The following is a 23,014-nucleotide window of genomic DNA, read 5'->3' on the forward strand; positions in this document are numbered from 1 at the left end:
AAGTGCTTTTAAACGTCTTAAAGAAGCTGGTAGTTTTTGGGTTTTCTTTTGCACTGACTTGTCATATCGTAAGATGTAATCCCATTGTTTCTCATGATTGCCAATAATACAAAATGAATCAAAACTAACTTGACGTTCGGATTCACTCATTTTTTGGGCACATATTTGAATTGGCAAGAATTTTTACATAGTGCTTCCATGGTATTCAAATATTCTTATATTCATTCACATATTCTTCACCTGAATTGAATGCTTTTTTGGCTTTCTTCCTTTTACACAAGTCTTAAATTACAGCTCTCTTCTTATTCTCGATTCAAGTGTGTCAATTTATAGTGAAAATACTTTGTACAGATGCACTAAGTAGGTACAACGTCATGTCTGATGACGTGATGTCTACAAGTGCATTTATGTTTCAAGGTGGAAAAGTACTGACAGAAGTATACTGTTATTTATTATGCTCTAAAATAGAGCGATATATTTCATTCTGTGTAAGATCTGCTGGAGATTTCGTAATTTCTTCGATCAAATCATCAATCATTCCCAAATCTCCTCCAAATTTTTGCGTCATAATGGCACACTGGAAGAACAACTAAAACCCGACAATTCAGGATCACTAGGACTATTCGGAGTCTTCAGATGGGGATAAAATCAACCTGGACTATCCAATTTTTACCCAAACATGCAATAAACCTTTTAGACTATTTTTACTACCATATTTATCATAAAAGTACGAGTATAGTAAAAAGGTCAACACATGTGCAAAAATAGGCAAGTATTACCTTATTTACTTATCACAAGTCGTCATGGAATCAATACAAGAAGAATAATTATTGTAGGTTGTAAATTGGAAACTAATGGTGCAAATATGCATTTATACGATGCTTACTAATGATAGGAAGATGTTATAGTTTATATTACGAAACACAGAATATTATAAACATTGAAAATCCTGTAGGAGCCAATAGTACAGACAGAATATTTAAGGTTGAATCATTTATAATTATAACCTAAAAATGTGTTGTCTGAAATAGGAGATTTATTTTTTTATTGTTTCCATCCTTTATTTTATTAGTCTCTTGAGCTTATTGTAATATTCGCCGAGATCTAGTTGGCGACATATTAATTAAATGGAATGGTTCATAACTTAAATCCAGTAGAATTTAAATTCAAATTCCAATAGTACCTACCATAGGCCGATAGTATTAATAATAATATTAAAATTAGTCATTTGTACACAATAACAAAAATAATACAATTTTACTGACACAAAAGCAATTTGTGATAATGAAAGTAGGTGCGATTCATTACAAAGGATAATGATTTTTCAATACAGTGTTGTTATATGTTGATAAAGGCGAGATTTGAAGGTGAAAGTTGAATTAGTGTCATATTCCACGGTGAAATCATAGTTAAATGATACACTAAAATGATTTGTGTAGGGAGCATGTATATTTTTTCCGAGTAATAACACACCAACTACAAGTGGATTATTATTCCATGTAATTTAAGATTTTACAAAAAATGTTATATAATCATAACTCTACTTACGAGTATTATTTTAAACAGTATTTTGGGTGTTTTTCGAGAAAAAAATCCAAAAAAAAATAGGCTGGTGTGGTATTTTTTTCTATGCAACAATAGCTCAATATATAACATATATAACATATACATATAACATATAACAATATATACAATAAAACACACTATTTCGAATTGGTGTGTTATTACATGAGGCAGTCGATATGTCATCCATTTAAAGGTATGTAACCGTAACGTAACATTAATATTTTCTTGGTTTATTTTGTAGTATGCACACGACAAATGGATGCTTTTGGATATTCCTTCCGTAAGGTTTTCGCAGAAGGCAAACCACCTGAAATGCAGCAACTGCAGGACTCAGTCAGAGAGACAAAGGGTAGAAAGACCTAAAGACTAAAAAAAATATTTCGGTTGGTATTGAAATGTGAAGTGATATTGGTTTAAATTGTACCTGCTGACAAGTCGAAGCATGGCAAGGCTGTCGTTGTTGGTCCACGTCTTGGACACGGGTTCGCAATTGACGAGTCTACACTTCAGCGCCAATGGCGGTATTTCATCAGGTGGCAGCACTCGTAGCCTTGATAAAAAAAAATCAGATTATTCAAACAATTAAACATTTTTTTCTTTGTAAATGATCCTATGATGCAATGTGGATCTTTAAGGCCACCAGTGTATGTTTTATAATACACTTTTTAATGAGGAATGACCCATTTGCCCAACCATCTGTAATCCAAATAGGTACATACGCAAGAAGCAATTCTTATTTACTTACTGTTTTCAAATATCAACATATCAGAGGTCATTACAAGAATTTCACACGAATGAGTCCTACAGATTTGGTATATGTAATTAATTTGATTGGACCTAGGCTGAACACTAGATCGAGAGAAGCAGCATCAGTGCAAAATAGATTAGCTGTATCCTTAAGATATTTGGCTAGGTGTCCGGAAATTTGTACGTTGGTATGCAGTTCGCCGTATCACACTTCACCGTGAAATTTGTATCGGAAATATATAGTTGTATAGTACTGAGATAAAAGTCATGTCTAAATAAAACACGGTTCTTGTCAGTTTACAGTAAGCCAGCGGCAAACAAATTTTGAAAATAGTCGATATGTTGGATTATTTGTTGGGTTAGGTTTTCAATCTTGAATTCATGAATTTTGCCAAAATCGGCTGTGAAAATGCTCCATGAAGGTGTAATTTTTTCATCTCTTTCCGATAAGAAAGCTCACAGAGAACTGTGCTACGGTGAAATGTAATACGTACAATTTACATGTAACCATTTGACTACTGGGGATTCTTTCACAAGTTTGCAGTAGGTATCTTTTTCGCATATCTAAATAAGTCATCAGCACTATTATCCCAGAAGTCCGTCAGGCGATCACCAATGGATTAAAATAACATGGTATTATATCTATATTCATCTTCTCAAAAACTATATTTATTTTCTCAAAAAATACATCAAACCAAATCATCTATATTCATATCCGAGTACGTACTACAAAGTAATTGTAAGTTTCCGAAGGTGTAAAGATGTACAACAGTATCAAAGTATTTTCAATGTTCGCGGCGAGAAACGGGTGTCATGTTCTACGACCACGAGCAACGGACAAATGATGGATCGCTGCGAGCGCACCTCGATTTGCTCACGGCAGGTTCACAAACTAATTATTTAGCGTCCATACTTGTTACTGTATCGGACACAGTTACGGCTCGCTAATGAGTACCCGGCTTTATACTCCTCAAGCCATACAGAGAAAGAAATAATAATCAGTCGAGCTTACTTGTCTGCAGTCAGTTTTCCGGTGTGCCCATAATCAATGAAGGTGACGTCGTAGAACTTTTCGGTGTCGTTTACAGGTGGATCTTCCGACACTATCTTCAGCCTGTCCCATTGCTTATCTTGGTCGTTGTAGGAGAGGAAAAGTCCTCCTAGAAAATAGTCAAAGCATATGTTCAATGGTGTGTTGGATAGAGGCATGGTGAGTCATGGGTAATGAATTTATGTGGATTGTTTAGATTAAAATATTTAAATAAGTTAATACGTAAACTACTTAACATAAATACCTCATTTAAAATTATGTTTTCAGCATACAAGGTATTTGATTTGTATTCCTGCCCCTGTTGTAAAACGGTATTGAATATTGATTATCTACACAAACACGAAAGACTAGCCATACTAAAAATGTCTTATTCAGTAGTGTAGTGCAAGATAAAATATTGCCAGATCGCTAGTTTTTGAAAATCCTAATCACCCACCACCCCAACCAGAACCAAATTTTCTAGAAATATTTCAGTGTTACCAGGTAGGTAATGAATATTTTTACAGCTAGTTTATATCATAATATACATATAATTCATAAGATTTGAGAATGTAACATTCTTTATAGAACATACATAAATTATTGAAAACACTTCGCTAATCCAGTGGATGTGGGTTAGATCCCCGAGTTTTTTCATATTTCTTTATCTAATAAATATATATTATAATATCTGAGGTATTTTCAAATTAAGTAGCTTCAATAAGGAATGTTACATTGTAAAATCTTGCGAATTATTCGTTGAATAGACAAAATAGTTTATTTAATTAAAAAAGTCTTATCGTGAAATGTCTATTCCAAAATATAAAATGGCAGGACTTCCGATCACCGAAAGCGGCATTGCCATGTTATTTATTGTTTTGCTAAGCTGTCAACTATGAATAGGATTCATTATTAGTTAGTTTTGTATTACGTCAACTTAATTTTTTAATCACATTATCTTTGCACTTGGCCCTTATGCATTATGTAAGAAAAATTTTCGTATTTAAAATATTCTTGTGCAAAGATAGATGCTAAACAACAGCTACTTGATGAGTCTGCCACTGTCTGGTGGTACTGTAGGAATCCTTTACCTGCAACAATGTCGTCAACTCCTGGAGTGAGAAAATTCTGTTGTTTAGCATTCTTGTTGAACTTCTCACACAACTCCTTGAGTATCGGCTGAACGCTAGTGAGCTGAACGTAGAAATCATGCGGCGTGTTGATATGTGTCACCATCACGTGGTCCACAGCGCCTGCAAACAAAACAACCCCTTACATCTTCGCCCGGTAATAATTAATAATAACCCTCACTTTTCATCAAAGTAACATTTTGATAGCGATGGACTTATTGCATACTCTTACACGAACTGGCCAAGTATCATAAATCCCAACAAATTGTTTGATATCAAAATAATTCAAAACTAATTTTTAACCCATTTGTAACATGACAAAAAATATTTCAGCCAAATGTTGTAACCGCCTAAACTTATGCCACTCGTGTCAATAAAAAAAAATTCTCAATTTGTAATAAAATAACATACAGTCGAACTTGGTTATTACGAGGAAGATGGGACCGACTGAATTTGCTCGTTATAAACATTACTCGCCATATCAGAGAATAGGTATTTTTAAATGAGTGGTCACATAACACAAAAAGTCGCAATTCAAACAAAAATACACAATAAGAATTTTTCCCCGAAACAAGCATGGCATTCATAAACTACAGAAGAAGTTGTTTATTGTAATGAACGCTGGTAGGTACCTACTGACTTCAGCTTCGAATTTTTACATGAAATTTCAACCATAATGCGTGGACATTTTTTGAAAACACCAATTAGGTACTTAGACACTTAACTAGTGTCATAAACGTAATCCGATCCTGGCGGCATCGGTCTACGGTCGAATTTTATTGCATAGGGTCGAAAATGCTTTAGAACGATCAACACATTAACAATTTTAAGAAAAATTTTGACGATATTTTAGTTTGGTATATCCGATAAGTAGCGCGTTATAAAAGTGAATAAATGTATGGAGAAAATGAAGGAGAGAATGAAAATGAAATGAGTCAACGACTGTTTCCTCGTTAAATCCGAGATAACACTATATCCGTGATCGTAATAACCAAGTTCAACTGTATTATCGGCAGGGTTTATTTGCTTTTTAAAAACTAACCAATACCATCGGTAAATAATTGTAGCAGTTAAATAAAAACAAATACGTATGACTAACAAAGTTTAATGTGCACTTTTTATGGCGGATCTGAACAACCTACCTCCACCCTTCGCTACTAGAATCGTAAGTAACTTTTAAGCATATTCACAATGTAATTAATACGATTTCTATATACTATTTGACAGTAAGATGTATGTGAATGTGATGGTTATGTAGCCTACAAAGGCATCATCATTTGTGGATTCGAACATGGGCTGAATAGAGATATCATTTATCACGGATACAACCATGTTTGGGAACACTTATAGCAGGTTTGAATGAAGCTGCAGAAGTGCAACAGTTTACACCTATTGCTATTTCCATTTCCTATTTGCTATTTCCAAAATAAGCCTTACATACTAAAATTCATAGGCAAATTCTGTACTGTGGTGGGTGGGTTTCACATTGAGAGAGTGCCCGATGAGAGGGTTCCAAAAATCCTGAAGCGGAAGCAACCTGGAGTTAGGCGAAGAATGAATGGAGTAAGTCCTGAAATTCAAGAGGACTGGTAGGGGATAATAACTTATGTATAATATACTCACCAACAAAAAGACTTTTGATAGTTTTATTTTCCGGAGGGTTATACATGCGCCGCACGGTACCACTGGCTGTAAGCTTTGGTGTGGCTGAAAAATAATACAGCTCAGTTAGGGGAGTTGTTGTCATTTTCCACTGTCTTGAAACAATCTTGTATCTTTCAACCACGGTTAAATCAAACTGATTCTAATCTATCTCTAAATGGTACTATTCTACAGCCAAGATGGCCGCGCTGCTTAAGCGTCGGGCTATTAGCGTTGTGGGTCCCACGTTCGAATCCTGGGCCTGCCCCATATTGTGTACACATATTGTTTTTCAATTTGTGTATGAGTCAGAGTTTGTTGAGCAAGTGGCTGACATCCATTTCTCGTAAAAACAAAAATCGGTTAATACAAACCTCCACTCTGTGGCCCATATGATCTTATTTGGATCAGACATAGAAGAAAGAAAAAAATTACACTAATATTTTACCATGTCCCATGACCGGCAAAGCAATCAATTAAAGAAAAAAAACCAACAGAAGACGTTATCATCTTCATCATAACACTAGAACCTCATAGGGCAAAAACGATTCCCAAAAAAAAACTGAGGCAGTTTAAAATGGGGGTCATGGCGCATCTAACATATTCAAATGACTTGGCACAACTAAATTACCATCTTTTCTGCAGTCTATAAAACCATATTAATGGGAAACAGTTTAGTATAGGGAATCCAATCCCGAGCCAAAATTCTGATCCCGGGATTTCGGGATTACAATTTGACAATCCCGGGATTGGCATTTTTTTTCATTGTTAATATAAAATTTTTATATTTACAAATAACGTTGATAAAATCAGTCAAAAATAAATATAGTATAATTTATACTATTTAAGATATTTATTGTTAATATTGTATACGTTCAATCTTGGAAATACATAAGTTTAATGGAGTAAATAATATTGTATTATAAATAATAATGTGAATTTAATATGAGATTGCTGTTTCTGAAAGTAAAAACTTAATGAATGGGTTAGCGAGATTTGAAATAGTAAAGCAAATCATGGTGTACTTTGGCCTTTCCGCTTCATAAATCTAATTAGTCAGCCAAATATGAAACTGCCGTAAAACGTATGAGATCATGGTGAAATTACTTTGTTAATAGTGCGAAGCATTGTTTTTTTTACAATCTTCCTCATTTTTATTAATTTATGTGATAACTAAAAATGAATTGGCTCCTTACACATACATGGGTATACATCAAACTTAGTTTATTTCTAATGTAGTTATTTGTTATTAAAAGTGTGGCCACGCGGCATAAGCGTTGGACTATCACGCCGTGGGTCTCAGGTTCGAATCCTGGGTCTGACAAGTACACATATTGTTTTTCAATTTGTGTGTGAGTCAGGGTATGGACCTAATAGGTTGAGCAAGTGGCTGACATCCATTTCTCGTAAAAAAACAAAATCTGTTAATACAAACCTCTACTCTGTGGAGGCCCATATGATCCTATTAGGATCAGACATGGTCGAAAAAAAAAAAAAAAAAAAAGTATTTTTTCTGTTATATTTTTGTTTTTATTTTATTTTCCATAAAAAATGATTATGTTTATCAATCCCGGGTTTCGTAGGTATCGAAAATAGCTCGGGATCCCTAGTTTAGTACAAAAGATAATGTCCAAAAGGAGTTTTTACATTGTCAAAAAGAGATTTCCTTCATAGAAATCTTACCTGTATCAAGATTTGGACCTGTATTAGGAATAGAAGAATCCAGCGGCCGTTCAATGGGGGCAACTTCAACTTCTGGAGGCAGCTTTGAAGTCGGTAACAGTTCCATTTCTTTGCTCTTCACGATTACTGTGCAATGGCTATCAACTATATCGAATATCTCCTTGTTGACTTCAACACTGTAAAATTAAATGAAACGGATGCTCTAATTACATGAACACACTCAAATATCACAAATAATTATTACACAACTACACACAACAATTCAGATACCAATTGGATCGCTTAACGCTTGTTATATTATATTCTTTTAATATAAAAATTTGTTTGCTTCTCCCTCCGTGCCGGATAAGTGGAATTCTAGTGCAGGGAATCACAACCCCGTGAACAACAACAAAAGAGCCCATGAGGCCCAATGACAGTTTAGTAGTGTAGTAGTAGAAATAAAACAATCATATAAATCCAGGCTTTGAGAATATCACATAAACGTATTGTGACCTCAATGAGAATCAAACGCGGAGCAGCCATGAGGGTAATTTTTGAAATAAGCTATTCTATATGAGAAAATCACCTTGCTTCAGTTTTGTATGAGAAATTTTACCTTTGCACATGGCTTCGATATTATATACAATTCAGCCAATTTTCAAAACGCAGCTTTAATGCTTCGTATTATAATGACGCCACACTTCCGGTCCATTATTTTATATATTTTTTTAAATTGGCTCTACAATGAGATGTGGACCTTGGCCGCCTCACGAAGAAGTTTCATTGTAGTTGGTCCTTTGAGTTCAGCACACCTAAATTGAACGTATATTTTCTTTTAAATTACATCGCTGTATGCACAGGACGGCCCATTAGGCTTAAATACAGTGGCAGCTCGTCCATATGCACTGCGGAACTGCAGCACCCCCAAGCAAATTGAGAATAATGTAATATTATAATATACATAAATTTATGTATATTATATGAAAATATCAATATTATTTGAGGGTGTTAAGCTCGCCCGCACACCGATACATCCAATAATTATCATACACCGCGATACTAATATCAGAAAAGTGACGTGATTTTATGCTGTACCATTTTCGATGGAATATGCTAGATGGGCGAAGGAGGGGCGCGGAGAGCAGGGCTCGCAGTTAGGAGCTAGTCTGGTACTGCTGCTGACAGTATTTTTTCGTGTTGCGAACGTTGTCGGGTATAGTATAGGCTCTGACTGCGACAGCTGTCGAGAGCAACTCTTTACGGCGACCGTATAGCGGTCAGATACGCAAACCTTGACCTGTGGATAACGCAAGAAATATTTTTCATGCGGCACTGAGAATTTTATTAAAAAATAGCCCGATCCAGCCGCCTACTTCCACTTATATAACTTTGTCAAAAATATGTTGTTTTAATTTCATAAACATCGATCTTTCGAACCCTCTCGATCTATTGAGATTCGCCGGTACGAATGCATCAGTTGAAATACGAAATATTTCCATTCTAGTTGAGTGTGCGCCAAGTCATTTACCGTGTAAAGTTGAATATTCACCGCGATCTTTACAACATCATGTTTGCGGGAATAAAAGACAACCAAAACCGGTCGTCGAAACATTTCTAAATATGTACTTGAACTTGTGTTCTGGATTATGTCATTTATTACTCATGTCACATGTGTCACCCCAATTGTTTGAAAGTCATAAATCGAGCTCATTATTGAAAGTCGTAAATATGTAGTAAAGATGCATCCACACGGAATGAATAAATATAATATACAAGCTGAGGTACCCGGCTTCGCACAAAGTCGCTTCGTGGATACATTTATCTTAGATATTTAAAAAAATAATAAGTAATTATCTTTTTAATATTAAAATATCTGTGTAATACAATAATATGGCAATATGAAAATAATACTAATAGGAGGTCAAACAAAAGAACACTAAATTAAAATCGAATCCAAAATATGCAAACGTTATTAATAGTATTAACCCTTTTACTCCCATTCGGCCAATATTTCGGCCCACCATACCTATGCGAAAACTCCATCGGCCGAAAGTTTGGAACCAAATTTACGATTTATTCCAAATTTTTTCCTGTCATATTTCGTCTGGTGTAGACAAAGCACTATATTCACTGTGTGTTGGGTGTGACCAACATTTATTTTAGTGTCAGCACTTGTTTATAATTATGTCATACCCTAATAACTCACAAGTCATAATTGCTCTGCTGTCGAACTGGAGACCAAAGAGTCATAAAAATAATAAAACATTAATTTTATGACACATTTTAAATTCTGATATTTCTTTTAGTTGTTTTATGATTCATATATCACATTACAAAATGAATTTTGTAATTTTTATGAACTGACCGAACAAACAATGGATGCCCACTGTACTTTTGGTAGGATGGTGAAAAAATACATGAATACATATTATTATAAATGATTTAGTGCTCGAATAGCATTCAGAAAAAATGTATCGCAGACTTCTTTCATATTGAAACTTACACGGCGGCCGCGTTAATAGTAAAATATAATCCAAATAAACAATTGTTTTTAATCAACCGCAGCACCCCCAGATACAATATCCACGAGCCGCCACTGCTTAAATATCTACAGGTAACGTGATAGTATGATGTTGGTTTTGACATTGTGTGTTTTTTACAATACGTCATGATGTATCCGTGAAATGTTCGAAATTATTTGGAGCCTTTTTTGATTGGATTGAGCCATAGCTGGTTACGTATTAGCACCACGTACGGCTACGCAAGCGGGCAATCAATTTATAATACTATTATAACACTGCTATATTATGTACATATTTCAATCCCCGCTGTCAATAGTGTTTCGATATATGATGCATATCCCCTCGAGCGGCTCTTGTAGTCCAGTGCATAAATCGCTGGCTTTTCCCAAAGCCTGGATGTTTGTGATTGTTTTTCTTCAATTACTATGTACTACACTACTGTCGTTGGGCCTCATGACATATATATATTTGATTCAGTATTTACCATACTGCCACAAGATTAAATCGCGTTCTTAATGGAAACATTTTTCCGCCACGCGACGTCGTGAAGAAATTGTACTGAAAACCAATTTGTAATTTCTACTGTAAAATCAGTGTTCATCCTGAAACTACCCTCCCTAAAAACATTCCATCCCTCCTCAACCGCGATTCGTCAGGAGTCAGAGGCCCGATTTTTAGTATATACTAGCAGCATTGAACACTCTATAGGGAATTTTAGATTATATGGATATCATTGCTAGTTTTAAATATTCTGAATAATCGGCGATCTCTTGTTACTATACAGCTCATATTCCACGTCACATCTGCGAAAACTAAACTAGAATATGTAATAACTTACGAAACGGAAGATTCTGTATCATCTGTGACTAAGCTGTCGGCCAGATACCATGGAAAGTCAACAGTTGGTTGCAATAATTTCGCAAACGAGTTATAATCAATCTGAAAAATAAAATAAAAACACAAGCTTACAATCAAAGAATTTGTTGGTGTCACTCGGTGTGTGGTGTTCGATGTGTAGGTAGAGGATGATGATAATGACGAAGTCTACGATGTAGCGGGGTGAGATTTATTAGCAGCGTATCGGTACAATAGTATATTATACATGATAGTTACTAGCTAAGTACTCTGATTCGAGTGACATTGAGATAAATTGCTCTTCGTTATTTATACAATAAAAGTTAGTACATTAGCATTAAATTCTGTTACATAATCATATTAATCTAAATATAAAATCAGCGTTTTAAATTGAATAGCGAAAAGAAATATTATTTATTATTATAGTCGTACAAAAATATAATACATGAAAAGTGATTAATCAGCTCATACCCGTAATACTACTAAAGTATTGTTATATGTAATACTATACAGTCTCTGTCGCAGAGTAACTTGATATCTTAAACAATGGATGAATTTGATCGTTATTATTCTGGCTACATACCCCCTTTCCAGAAATTTACTAATTTCGATACTATATAATTGAGTGGTTTTTTGTGTTGTAAAAATGGATATAACAATGGAATGTATAATCGCAGAGTAACTTGATATCTTAAACAATGGATGAATTTGATCGTTATTATTCTACCGCTACAAATTTGAACTCACCTGCCGCCGCCACCTGATTTGATACAGGTTAGTAACACTATCCAAATAGTTTGGGCTCTAAAAATATACGAGTTATATCTTACGCATTCCGCATTAGGAATTTTGAAGGCATTTCGATTTTTGAATCAAATGATTTTAAGTGGGTGCATTAGTAAGAACATCATTATTTTTTTCTTCTATTGACAGCCACATAAACAAAATGGCAGGTTGCAATCTGGTTTGAAGTCTGCTGCTTTGTTTACATAACCTACACCTAGATACGCATTTGTCGATGTTTTATGTAATTATTCATCATAAAAATAATGGTCAATGTATTGATTTTGGCTGCCCACATAAAATTTATGAGGGAATATCATAATATATTCAAATGTCTACTTTGATACAGCAATGTGAGATGCGTGATATAAGAAATTGCAGTTGAATTTAATTATATACTATTCAGTCCTATGAATTTGAGTATCTAATGCTTATTTTAGAAATATTTACACGTAGAATCATGTACTTATGTAATTTATATATTGCGCCAATGTGCTCTACCAACTATGCTATATGTCAGTGGCGAAGGGTGGAGGTAGGCTGTTAAGATTCGCTATAAATAGTGCACACTAAACTTTTTTAGTCATATGTATTTTTTTTTAATGAACTAAGACTACAATTTACAGATGGTGTTAGTTAGTTTTTAAAAATCGATTAAGCCATGCCTAAACGAAACCATAATAATTTTGGTCTAATTTGGGGAATACGACAAAATTGTGTGTACTTTTTCATTCATAGTTATTTGTTTTCGTTGGATTAAAAATACATATTACACAATATGTTGTTGGTTATTTTTTTAAATTCATTAAGCCCTGACTAAACCAAACTATAATAAATAAAAAATATTATTCTATTTATAAAATATTCAAAGTTATGTATGATTTAATTGCATAATTTTAGATATTTTATAAATAGACATGTATTTTTTGACTATTATCTATTATGGCTTGGTTTCTCAGGGTTTAATTGAATTTTGAAAACTAACCAACACTATCTGTAAATTGTAGTCTTATTTAAATGAAAACAAATATGTATGTCTGAAAAAGTTTAATGTGCACTATTTATGGCGGATCTTAACAGCCTACCTCCACCCTTCGCCACTGCTATATGTATCCTTTCTAATTATGATGAAATTTACTAGTAGTTTAGCATTTTCTTGAAGCGCTTTACAAATTGCGATAATTTTAGCAGTCGGCTTTTGTATTTTAAATCAAAAGTATTCATTGAATAAAAAAAATAGTTTACAGTAAAACCATGTTAATAAGAACACGGATAATTCGAAATTTGCCGTAAATCGAAATTTTCGCGAAAAAAAAGTCCCTTGAAAATTATTTTCATATAAAACCATACCTTACCTTTAATTCGTAATTAATTCAGAGTACTGGCATATAAAAATATTCAATACATCGTAATAAAGTACACTATTTCATGAGCCAGTCATTGAAATTTGTGATAGACATTTTCAAACATAATAAATTGCTTAATTTACGAAGGTAATAAAAATAATCCTGACATTTTATGACCCATTAACACATCAGTGGCACAACTGTACTCCACTCAAAGGAAAAACAATAACTCACCTGTTTCAGGGCTGTAGGTATTTAATTGATGATTTTTTTTATTGGATTTTAACATAGTTTTACTAAAGAACTAATGTGTTGACAAATTGGAAAAATAAAAAATATTTCGTATTTTTTTATAATTCTAGCTCAAAACGTGGTGGTAAATACCTACTCACCCCTTGGTGAGTTCAATTAATGGATTAATGATGCATGGTATTTGCACAGATTTTAATTTGAAAGAATTGTATCGGAAATTTGGTAGGCATGAAAACTAATGAAAATAAAAATTTTCTTCAATTTTAGTATTTTTTCCCCCATACATATCGTATTTTTTTTTTTCGATTTTCGGTCCCGTGAAATCCGTATTAACGAGGTTTTACTGTATTATGTATGTAATTGACTAATTGCATGAATCTGAAATTTTTTTGTGGAATGTCACAGTAGAAGACAAGTGTGAAGTTCTCTTCAAACGAACCTGCAGATAGAGTAGACCAGAGGTCCTTTTTTTCGTTCCATTTCATACAATTAAATGATGAAAACTCACATGTTCCTTTTGTTCGGTTGTCAAATTGCTTTGGAAGAACTCTATGAATGTATTTATCTGATCGGAGATTCCTGTCAGTTGTCCCAGGATGTTAGAGTAAGTTTTCTTGCCGTCGTCATACTCTTTAAGCAGGCGCTTCTCCATTCGGTGCAAGCGGGCATACAGCAAGGCGAAATGTTCCCCAACGGGGTTACTGTTCACCTTTTCATGGAACGACGGAAGACGTGGGCTGTTTAGTTTCATATTAAGTTCCTAAAAAATAAAAATCCAAAGTATATTCATCAGTACAGTAGAATCTCGATATAACAGACAACATATCTGGTCAAATGTGAAAATTGTTAAAAACGTCCTGTTAACGTTGTACATGTTTAAATCTAAGTGTCACCGCTTGAAAACAACATTCTGCGCATGATAATCACTGCATACCTCTCGTACTCGAATTCAAATCTTCATGCCGTCCTGCTCGCAGTACTGACATTTGCAACGATGGCCACTAATGCTGCAATTACATTACGATCACATACTGTCACATGCCGGTACAGTGACAAAGTTAGTCTATGGTTTCGTCATTTCGCAGAATATTTTGAATGATCACTATCTGTACAAATTCAATTAAGTTTAACAGTTTTTACGTGTGCGTACGTTAAAATTACTTGTGATATTGCATCCATAGGTCGACACCCCCTACGTATAAGTCCGTATCTGCAAAATGGTGCTTTTCAGTAGTACGATTTTAATAAATTTTCACCACAATGCTAATTTTTAATGCTGTATTTAATAAAGGCCAATCAAGTGAAAATATCCAAAAACGCAGTTACGTGCTTATACGTATGTGTTGAGATAATATTTTGAATAGAACCCTGCCAGCAGACCATAGATAATAGACAACATTCTTATAGAAAATACATAGAGCCAACCACTAAACATAAAAACACGCGATTTTGACAGGAGTCAAAAATGTGTTGGCATGTCGAAAACGATAAAAACATTCATTGAGTCATGCGGGTGTCGACGCAAGCGCAGTGTACGCTTGAGGTGACCCCATTGTTGTTCTGGTGATTTCGGCAGATTTTGCTAACTGACGATGTTCGTTTAAACGTTCAAAATGTGCTACGGGATGGGAGCATCAGTCTGATAACATTTTAAATACCAAGAAAAACGACATTACACACTTTTTTCCCATTTCCCAGCGGCAATTCACTGTGACAGCACATAACGTGATCATAATATATTAGAACCTCAACTGACACTAATAATTATGACCGTCAAGCTACACGCACTCGAGAACCACATGCGGATGCGCAATTACTCGTAGGTGACTATCCGTAGTTGCAGCTGCAGGCCAGGTGTTTATCGCTAGACTCAAGTGGACTGTTTGGATTTGGGAAATGTACTTGGGAAAGCAATGAGAACCTATAAGTAGTAGGCGGGGTAAATGCGGAAGTCAGTGATACATGCGAGATTATGTTAATTCCCGCCTCCCGAAGCCACGTTACTATCAGGGACGGCTCTAGTAAAGGAGCAAAGTGTGCACTGCACTCCCATCATCGATTAAATAAAAATATATAATATACAACCCCCATGTATTCCGAAAAATGCGATATCGAAAACTTATATGAAATCAATCATTTTGAATTCCGCGCGCATTCGAGCAATAGTGATTTCGACGCGCAACGCCACCGTCTACCAATACACACGTAACTACACCAATGAGACGCGACTAATACACACATCCCTCCATCGGTGAGACATGGCAAGGAGCAAAATTCAAAGTGTACCTTGAGCTTACACTATTTTTCACGCATACATTTAAAAATTCACAACAGCAAATGAGGCTAGTAGAATCAAAACCAACAATGTTCTATAAGACTACATGAATCTTCGTTGGAAATGATATTTTCCAAGTTAATTCTTCAGGAGGTTGCCTGTACCTAATGCCATAGCACACAAAGCTTAACTCGGCGTTCGGACAATAAAACCATACACTGGCCGATATAAATATTCCAACACAAGCGCTTAGGCCACGCGTCGAGATATAGTTGGAAGCCTAATTATTGATGACTAATGTCATGTCGATGCATGCCGTGCAAAAATAAAAACATATTCCCGACTTATTTATCAAACGGTTAGTTTAGTAAGTTTAGTTCAACGTAAGCCGCTCCCGGTTTCACCGATTTCGCCGATATTATTATGCTAACGTTGGTGGATTAATTTTTTTATTTTCATTTTGAGATTACCCTATTACTATTAGTGTTTCAATAGGTAGGTATCTTAAATTTGATGTACACACAGTTCAGTTCAGCTTGTTGATTTTTTTAATCAGGTGGGTATTTCACAGAAACGCTGTTATTGAGAATAAATAGGTACTTAGGTGTAGAATTGTAGACGTAGGTGGGTGGGTAGCTTTTAACAATTAATTATCCTAGTATTTGTCGTATTGAAGTAGGTACCTAGTTACATAGGACTTATAATATTTATTATTACGTTTATTTTGTACAGATAGGTAGGTAGGTATCTATTCAATAAGAAGGAAATGGAGCATAGGTACTGTCGTTGAATGAGAATTTTACAAGTGGAATTATTATTGTTCATCGTTATTTTAATGAGCGATTCACATCGAGACGGATGACAGTTTACATTGGCCGACATTATTAGCTCAGCCAGGTATTCATTCATTGAACGGTACCTAACTACCTATTTATAATTTTTCTTATTTGAAACGATAATGGGGCCCTATTTCGTGGTCGATTTGAGATTAGGTGGTACCTATTTTGATAGGTAAGTAAGTACGATAAAAAGGCCCCATTTCTTTCGTGGTCATTTTGAGATTAGGTAGGTATCATTAACCTTATCATTAAGTAGGTAACTGTGTAGGTAGTATGTCGATAACTACCCACTGTCCTATAGTTTAATGGGAATTAATTTTCCGAGTCGAATTCATGAAGCAATTATTATTCACATCGGCGCATCATCTATTCTATAGGTGGGTAAGTATAAATACTGCTTTCGGATCACAATAAGTGCTAATACTTTGATACAACCCTACCTTGGATAGCTGCCGTAGCGGCAGAATGTCATCAATGGGAATTTAGAGCATAAATCGACGATTCAATGCAATAACGTCATCGTAGGTATCGTGACAATGCATTCATTAAACGAAGTTGCGATTTTATATGACAGATCACAGCACTGTCGTGTCGCGGGAACGTTCTGCGATTTGAATCTGACATGGGCTGATTTTAAAGAAAATACCGAAGATATTGATTTTTCCCACTCAATATCGACGTTTCGGCTTAAATATGTTCAATAAGCATGCCACTCATCATGTTAAATGTGCCGAAATTCCTTCGTTGCAAAGTTTATATCATTTTTTGCAGTTCGACGTTTAACATAGGGGCAGATTGGCAATGCGCGGAGGTGACAATCGTTAAAACTTTGGGGAATATGTAAATATGCATTGTCTGAAACATATCTACAATGCGGCTGCACGCAATGAATTTTTAAAAATCGGCGGTCACAGTTAGAGTTCCGTAAACAACGCGACCGAATTATGCCAAATTATCAGCTATGTTTCGCATTAATCATTTCAAAATCATACGTATATTTAAAATGTGTACTGAAGAGAGCTAGCCGCCTACCTAGCCGGCTGGCTTTATATTTTAGTAAATGAATTTTTTTAAATCGGGTAATTTAATACTTAATTATAAATAATGAATAATTATTATTAACGTGACAAATTTAAACTTAAAAATGAACTAATAGTCGTATACAGTAGAGAAGATTTCTACGTTACTGTTGGAGCATTATTGCTACTTCAACTTTTCACTAATAATAATTTACTGGAAGTATTTGGCAAAAATGTTACCCTATTAAAAATAATTTGTACAATCCCGATGATTTCAGTAGGAAGTGAGCGTTGTTTCTCAACTTTAGAAAAGGTTAAGTAATTTTTGAGAAATACAATGACTCAAGACAGGCTAAATGCTCTTGCGATGTTAAGTATAGAAAAACAATTGATATCGTCAACACCAGACTTTAATGTTCGTGTTATCGACGTGTTTTCAAAATCGATGGAAGATGGGTACTTCTTGCATAAATAGGTGAGTTTTTTTTGCACTCCCTCATATTCTTGTCACCGGCCGCCACTGGTTACTATGCGCCCATATATAATAGGAAAAAGGTGATGAAAAGTTGGGTCTAGGACGATTTGGCACCGCGAACTGGCCTCCGGCGATTGGCCTCCGGTAATTGGCCGCCGGTATAATCGGACGCCGGTCCAATTGGACGCCGACCCAATTGGCCTCCGGGAGGATTGGACGCCGCACAGTTGAATTAAATGCGCAAAGGAATAGACGTACGTTACGATTTGTTGGAGTAAATAAGCAAGTCAGTTTAATATGCTTCTATCTTCTCAGTAGTTGTACCTTATACATTTCGCGCTTGACACATTTTTAATATAGATTGAGAATAATTATTATGCCTTATGATGTTTATTAAAAGAAAATAATTTTTCCCTCGTTAAAACTTAAAGATGTGCATAATCAATTAATTTATTGTCTATATAATAGTCAATATTTACAACAAATATTAAAAATAATGTTAGATGTTAGAATGAAAATAACATTATATTTCAGCGTTTTATCGACTTAATATTATAATAAAGCTTAACCTTTTCCACTCGAAATTTTTTTTATAGGTACATACCACCCACTCGAGACTTTTTTCCGTAAAAAGCATAATTTCAATATAAAACATTTAATAGGTGAAAAAAATGTAAAATTTTTTATTTTTTTTTATTTCTATAAAATAGATTTATAATGAATATACTGTACTTATTTTTAGTTTATTTATAATTCTTCATTGTGTGGTATTTCACAAAGCAATCTCCAATATGTAATCCTGGCTTATCACAGAATCGTAATGAAATAGCGGTATGTAGAGAAGTGGCTATAAAGTGTAAATCGTCCATACATATAGTTATGACTGTAAATATGATCCAAATGATTTGCCTTCAAATACACTTGTAATATAAGCAGCCGTCTCGTAAATTTTCTAAATTAGTTTCGGGCTCATAACAACTTATTCCCAGTGCGGTACACATTATCAAAAGATTTCTCAAAAAATAATAAATCGATACGTAATAATTTTCATTTGACTCATTAGAGTATTTCACATTATATTTGTAAGGTTCTGAATCGGCATAATATAATAGTAAGTATTGTCATCAAAAACAGTCTATTCAAATATAAAACTGTAAACTATACGAGACGCCCCTGCGCAAGCGAGAACCAATAAAAATAAATAAACACACTTCAAAATCATGCGTGACAAACAACTTCAGTTCACTCTAGTCTGGGAACGTTCAATAAATAAAATGTATGTGACAAAAAAACATTGCTTGCAAGCAAGCGACCTACGAATAAAAAAAGAGTATTCTTTTGCCGACTTCTTTCTCAGATAAATGTAATAACCTATTATTATTCATTCTAACTTGATTGAAATCGCATTATAAAAATTGCTGAAAATATTACAAAAAATTATTTTATTGGCGTGCCGCCGCTACGGCGGCACTCGAGTAATACGGGAAACTTCTAATGCCGCCGATATGGCGGCACTCGAGTGTTAAGGGTTAAACATGTACATTATTATGCATAAATGCGTATTTTAAAATAGTATGAAATTAAAAACAAAATATTAAGTAAGTTATCTGCTAAGTATAAATGTTTCAGTAGTTTGATTGATAAACTACTTAGGTACTGGGTGCCGGACGAAATCCCGAAGGCCGAAATCCCGAAAAATAAAAAAATACAAACATCAATAATTGCGCAATTTTTGCAAGAGACACAAAACCCATTTTTTGTGGAAATATAAAAAAATGTAAAATAAAAACATCAGTAATTGCGCAATCGTGAATGCGCAATTTTTGCAAAAGACACAAAATCCATTCGTTCTACAAAATGGACTCTCCTGAAAAAAAATTGCGCAATCGGAAAAACCCATTTTTCGCAAAAAAAGGGATTTGTCTCTCTTGCAGAAATTGCGCAATTTATGATTGCGCAATCATTGGTGTTTGTATTTTACATTTTTTTTATATTTCCACAAAAAATGGGTTTTTATCTCTCTTGCAAAAATTGCGCAATTATTGATGTGTGTATTTTTTTATTTTTCAGGATTAAGGCCTTCGGGATTCCGACCATTCGGGATTTCAGCGTTCGGGATTTCGGCTTTTGGGGATTTCGGCTTTCGGGATTTAGGCTTTCGGCCATTCGGGATTTCAGCATTCGGGATTTCAGCCTTCGAGATTTCGTCCGGCACCCAGTACCTAAGTAGTTTATCAATCAAACTACTGAAACATTTATACTTAGCAGATAACTTACTTAACCCTTTTACTCCCACGGGGCCGATATTTCGGCCCACCATACCTATGCGAAAACTCCATCTGGGCCGATCCATCGGCCGAAAGTTTGGAACCAAATTTACGATTTATTCCAAATTTTTTCCCGTCATATTTCGTCTCATGTAGACGAAGCATTATATTCACTGTGTGTTGGGTGGTGAGTAACATTTATTTTAGAGTCGGCATTGTTTATAATTATGCCATACCCTAATAACTCACAAGTCATAATTGCTCTACTGTCGAACTTGAGACCAAAGAGGGTCATAAAAATAATAAAACATTATTTTTATGACACATTTTAAATTCTGATATTTCTTTTAGTTGTTTTATGATTCATATATCACATTACAAAATGAATTTTGTAATTTTTGAACTAACAATGGATGCCACTGTATTTTTGGTAAGATGGTGAAAAAATACATGAATATAAATATTATTATAAATGATTTAGTGCTTTGAGACTTATTTTTTGAAATTACTTCATTCCATATCAGTTAGTCGTCGATACTGTATCGAATTCTCTTGCGATTTCGTGAATTGAATAATATTCTTGAATACCTTGACACTATACGATTTTTTTTGATTACTTTATAAAAATTCTATTTCATAGAGAAATAATAATATGTTTATTTTTTTTTCTGTTACTACATAAGGATAGATTATATTATAAAATTTGATATATCAATTATAAATAAAAAAATGTTGTCACACTTGTTTTGTTGTTCAAACATAGTTTTATCCGTTCATTTCTAAATAAATATTGATACATTATTTTTTTCTTTTGTTTTATTGATGTAAACTATCAATATTATTACTCATTATTGCTTTATACACCATTGAGAACACACAAAAAAAGTTTCAAATTTTTAAAACATGTGTAGAATTGGTTATTTAAAAAAAACTAAATCGACGATTTGTTGTCAAAAAACGCTTGGGAGTTTTCGCATATGCTAGGCTAAATCAGCTGGGAGTAAAAGAGTTAATATTTTGTTTGTAATTTCATACTATCTTAAAATACGCATTTATGCATAATAATATACATGTTTAAGCTTTATTATAATATTAAGTCGATAAAACGCTGAAATATAATGTTATTTTCATTCTAACATCTAACATTATTTTTAATATTTGTTGTAAATATTGACTATTATATAGACAATAAATTAATTGATTATGCACATCTTTAAGTTTTAACGAGGGAAGAATTATTTTCTTTTAATAAACATCATAAGGCATAATAATTATTCTCAATCTATATTAAAAATGTGTCAAGTGCGAAATGTATGTACAACTACTGAGAAGATAGAAGCATATTAAACTGACTTGCTTATTTACTCCAACAAATCGTAACAAACGTCTATTCCTTTGCGCACTTAATTCAACTGTGCGGCGTCCAATCCTCCCGGAGGTCAATTGGGTCGGCGTCGAATTGGGTCGCCGTCCAATTGGGCCGGTGTCCGATTGTACCGGCGGCCAATTACCGGAGGCCAATCGCCGAAGGCCAGTTCGCGGTGCCAAATCGTCCCATTCCCTGAAAAGTTACGTCACTCAACCTAACCTAACCAAAAATTCATAAGAAAACACTTGCGTCAATAATTACATGCCGACTAACCAAGATTCACCACGGACCGTAGACCCAGGAGGGAACTTCCTCACGCCCCGCTCGCCCTCTGCAACGACCTTGCAAACGCCATGAAATGTAGCTGCTCTAATGCCAACAGTTATGTTGAATAGATCGACTGCGGATATTGATATACACTTTGTGGTGGAAATGCTTACCGCAGTAGTCCTTCTGACACGGTGAAGCATATCTTTAGCACCCTGCATCAGTACTGCGATATTGGCTTGACATTCTTCATTCTGTAAGATATAAATCCTTGATTAATTTATTGTATTATTTAGAAATATATTGCATTACGTAAATATTTAAGTGGAGACATTGCACCGTAATCACCAGGTTTCGAGCTACGTTTTTGCACAGCAAACTTCTAATTACTAAAACATTATACATAGCTGGATAATGATGTTTAGCTGGTTCCAACATTTGAGAATTGAGTTTTAACTGTGGATTAAAGCGTGGTTGTGCTGCATGGTACCTAAGGTGTCCCCTTTTTTTGTTTTGTCGCAACCTCTTGACTTAGAATTGTGCTACGTCATTACATTTCATAATATAATCATTTACCTTGATCTTAAGTTGCACGATTGTGTGCGATCCACAGATGCTGATGCAATTGGCGCAGATAGCTTTGTCGCAAATTCTACAAAAGAAATTTAGCGGCTTCTCCGGGTGCTGTTCACATGTCGACAGAGCTTTTTTTAGCTTTTCAACATCTGCAAAAAATAATTAGGTCCATAATGAGCCAAGAGAAAGAAGCAACAGGATCCTAGCGGCATCTGCAAAAAGTTATATCCCTTTAGGCTCAGATTGGTGTTTATAAAACAAGGATCCACGAGAAGAGTTGTCAGCAGACTTATTCCAATGACAAAACACTTTAACAAAACGGTATTCTAACATAGCAGGGCTACTCTAACATATCTCTTAACTCCAAAATCAATAAAAAAAAAGTGATAT

The 23,014-nt window shown here is 34.5% G+C and overlaps 1 protein-coding gene across 1 annotated transcript in view; it reads right to left on the reverse strand.

Moving 5' to 3' along the window:
* LOC147073217 (RING finger protein 17-like) overlaps positions 1-23,014 on the reverse strand; it is a 56,329-nt gene that overhangs the window by 28,749 nt on the left and 4,566 nt on the right. The window contains exons 4-12 of the mRNA XM_085945359.1: positions 22,625-22,773; positions 22,222-22,302; positions 14,046-14,297; positions 11,140-11,240; positions 7,798-7,973; positions 6,097-6,180; positions 4,435-4,596; positions 3,326-3,473; positions 1,991-2,116 (exon numbers count right to left, since the gene is read on the reverse strand). Coding sequence (XP_085801485.1) covers positions 1,991-2,116; positions 3,326-3,473; positions 4,435-4,596; positions 6,097-6,180; positions 7,798-7,973; positions 11,140-11,240; positions 14,046-14,297; positions 22,222-22,302; positions 22,625-22,773 — 1,279 coding nt within the window. The remainder of the gene's footprint in view (positions 1-1,990; positions 2,117-3,325; positions 3,474-4,434; positions 4,597-6,096; positions 6,181-7,797; positions 7,974-11,139; positions 11,241-14,045; positions 14,298-22,221; positions 22,303-22,624; positions 22,774-23,014) is intronic.

The sequence above is a fragment of the Rhyacophila brunnea genome, unplaced genomic scaffold, assembly GCF_057557595.1.
Source record: "Rhyacophila brunnea isolate RB1 unplaced genomic scaffold, BYU_Rbru_1.0 scaffold_18, whole genome shotgun sequence".
In the NCBI taxonomy this organism is placed as follows: domain Eukaryota; kingdom Metazoa; phylum Arthropoda; class Insecta; order Trichoptera; family Rhyacophilidae; genus Rhyacophila; species Rhyacophila brunnea.